The sequence below is a fragment of the Mastomys coucha genome, chromosome X, assembly GCF_008632895.1.
Source record: "Mastomys coucha isolate ucsf_1 chromosome X, UCSF_Mcou_1, whole genome shotgun sequence".
In the NCBI taxonomy this organism is placed as follows: domain Eukaryota; kingdom Metazoa; phylum Chordata; class Mammalia; order Rodentia; family Muridae; genus Mastomys; species Mastomys coucha.
In genome coordinates, this window is record NC_045030.1 from 150931915 (window position 1) to 150935005 (window position 3091).

Here is a 3091-nt window from a genome sequence, read left to right on the forward strand (position 1 = left end):
ACTATTCCAGCCCTTAAAAAAAAAAATCCTGACCTTGACAGGAGGTAGAGACACACTTTCAAAGCCAGCATTTTGGGAGGCAGAGGCAGGCAATCTCTGATTTCAAGGCTCACCTGATCTACAGAGTGAGTTCCAGGACAGCCAGAACTATACAGGGAAACCGTGTCACAAAAAACCCCAAACCATCACCACCACCACCACCAATCCTGATCTCTGCTTAGAACCATACAGCCCATAAGAAATATGTACACCAAAACTTCAAGCCACATAGTTTTTAACTGTCTAGTAGCCAAATTTTAAAAAGAAAAGATTCATTTTCTTTTTGTATATATTTGTAATCTGTAAATATCCAAGCTACCATTTTAATGTGTAATCAATGTAAGAACATTGAGACATTTATTTCTAGTGTTCTTTGAGATGTGGGATCAAAATTATATTCAGACAGGCTTTTGCACATGCTAGATAGCCACACACATCCAATAACTACCAGGGTAGACGGCACAGCTTATTTCATTGCCACAGACAGGAAACGGACCTTTGAAGATAACTTTTAGACTCTGAGTGGATTCAACAGAAGAGATAGCTTACTTTCAATCAATATTTTCTATTTTCATCTAAGCAAGCCTCAAGTTAAACCAGACAAAACTAGAAAATTTACCTAATGTCCTCTAGGTCTCAGTAGAAGCTCTTAAATTTCCCCAAGGGTTACAGTGATAGCTGCTTATAAACAGTCACAAGGTTCTTAGAATTTGAAGTCCTTGGCTAAAATAGATCTATAAACAACAAGGGAGTTACAGAAAGCACTGAAGTACTATCATAACTGATGACCATCTGCATTTGTTGTAGAAGGCTATTTCAGGTCTTTTACTATCATAAAGAAATGGCCTCAGTCTGAATACCAGTATCTGTAATTGTCTACTGCCTTCTGATGGCATTTTCAGCCTGCCTGTTTTCTACGACTTGAAAAGGCAACTGACACACCCGTGCAGCAGAGGTTTATTGGGCTACAAAAACCAAGGGTAAGGCAGCAGACCAAGAGAAGGGGAAAGCTCTGAAAAGTCAAGATCTCAGGCACTGGAGAGAGGGCTCAGCCAGTAAAAACAGTGGCTTTTCTTTCAGAGGACCCAGGTTCAAATCCCAGCACTCACAAGATGGCTAAAGAACCATTTGTAACTCCAATTCCAGGAAACCCTAAGACTTCTTCTGGCCCCTAAGGGCACTGAATGCATGTAGCGTACATGTACATAGAAGCAGACAAAACAGCCATATACATCTTTTCAGGCAAGGTTGCTTCCCATTCCTAGACAGATACTCTGAACCAGTGCCATTACTCAGGAGTTGGTGCTTTTATGAAGACAGAGGATCCCTAAGAAATTAAAGCCACGTCCTTATCACTCACTTGACCTGAGACTGACTGTATGAGTTTGATGAGTTCTATTCATCTGGGGATTTTTTTTTAACCATGTGAAACATGAAGAAATCATGTGGCTTTTTCTTTTGACCCCAATCACCAAATCACTGTGGCCTGTGCTGCTAAGCACTAAAACCAAGTCCACTGCACTACTGATTCTCAAACAAATGTGCACAGAAATGATCAGGGGACCTTGTTAAGCTTCAGACTGGGATTCTACAGGTCAGAGGTGAGACCTGAGAATCTGCCATTCTAAGAAGTGCCCAGATCATCCACGTGGTTTTGGTCCTTGAACCTCAGGTATAGTATATTATGTGGATGCATAATACAATCCTCGCCATAAATTCAGGCGATCCTTCCAGTTGTTATCCCTATTTAAAGGCAAGAAATGGAGGCACAGGTAGCTATCTGCTTAAGGTCACAAAGGTTAGGAAGTAGCAGGGCCTAGCTCTCCTAAGGCCTACACTTCATAGTCTGGCATTCCAAAGTTTAAATATGACAAAGAAGCAAAGGTGCCATTTGATTTTACTGTTTTCTAAGACAAAATGTCACGAGGTATTTTGTTTAAAAGAACACAAACATGAAGGTTTTACTATTTATGATTGTGATTTTCAAACCCTTGGGAATTTCTATGCTCGGATTCCCCACCCCCATTCCAGTCTAAGGGCGCCTGAAACACGTGCTCAGACAAACTCTTGAAACTTCTTCTTACGATTCCGCAACACTAAAAGAAAAAAAAAAGCACTGTATGCGCGGGGTGTGTGGTCACTGTGAAAAACGGAGTGTAGGGTGTAAACAGAATCTGAGTAATAGAAAATGTGCCGATCTAAATTCCTGCTACTTAAGCATGCTACTTTAAAGCATGGCCCGTGGGTCATTACCGTCTGTAGAGCCTAGGAACTGGCTGGAAATACAGAATCTTAGCTTTCCTCCCAGACCTGACGAAATCAGAATCTAAATTTAAACCGGAACCACGGATGCTCCTGTGTACTTTCGAGTTTGACACCAGTGATTTTAAGTCACGATTTGATTTCGATTAATCTCACTACTAGTCTCACGGGTCCTAACCTTAGCACAAAGAACGGAAACAATGCATTTTCTTATGCGGATGTTTTAGTTTCTTTCCTCCTTCGAGCCGTGCCTCCCAAGCCCGCCAGACCCCTCCCGGGAAGGAGCCATAAGCTGCAGGGACCCGGCGCCCGCAATGCGACGGCCGCACAGGCCGCCACACCCCTCCCGCAACTTGCTCTACTTTATTTACTCCGCCGGACGGATGGGCCACGCGGAAGAGTGCACTTAGATACCACGGGCGGAGTGGATTCCAGCCCCCCAGGAAACTCGGCAGGGGAAGAGAAAAAGACCTTGGGCAGCACAGGACCATGCGCACCAGCCCGGGACTCCACCGGCTGGGGCCTTAGGCCTGAGGCCCTCACCTTCAACACCAAGTCGGCCAGGTAGACGGCAGTCCAACCACCCACCACTACCACCACCAGCGACACCGGAATCATAGTAGCAGCGGATAGACGGCGGGCCCCAGCGTTGTCCTTCTGCGATCCACAATCAGCCGCCCGCCCGGAGCCTTAACAGCTCCAGCATCCGCGCAGGAACCAAATTACTACCGGGTTCTTTGCTCCGGTGGCAACGTTTTTCTCCGGACCCTTCCGGTGAGGACACTCAGAT

At 45.0% G+C, this 3091-nt stretch overlaps 1 protein-coding gene across 2 annotated transcripts in view; it reads right to left on the reverse strand.

The window, feature by feature from the left end:
* The window catches only part of Mbtps2 (membrane bound transcription factor peptidase, site 2), a 49722-nt gene extending 46681 nt beyond the window's left edge, over window positions 1–3041 (reverse strand). The window contains exon 1 of one of the 2 annotated variants that reach the window (XM_031369982.1): window positions 2845–3041. In XM_031369982.1, the coding sequence (XP_031225842.1) occupies window positions 2845–2919 (75 nt within the window). In that variant the 5' untranslated portion in view covers window positions 2920–3041. The remainder of the gene's footprint in view (window positions 1–2844) is intronic. The other variant, XM_031369991.1, reaches the window with a different exon arrangement.
* Between the last annotated feature and the right edge of the window lie 50 nt (window positions 3042–3091).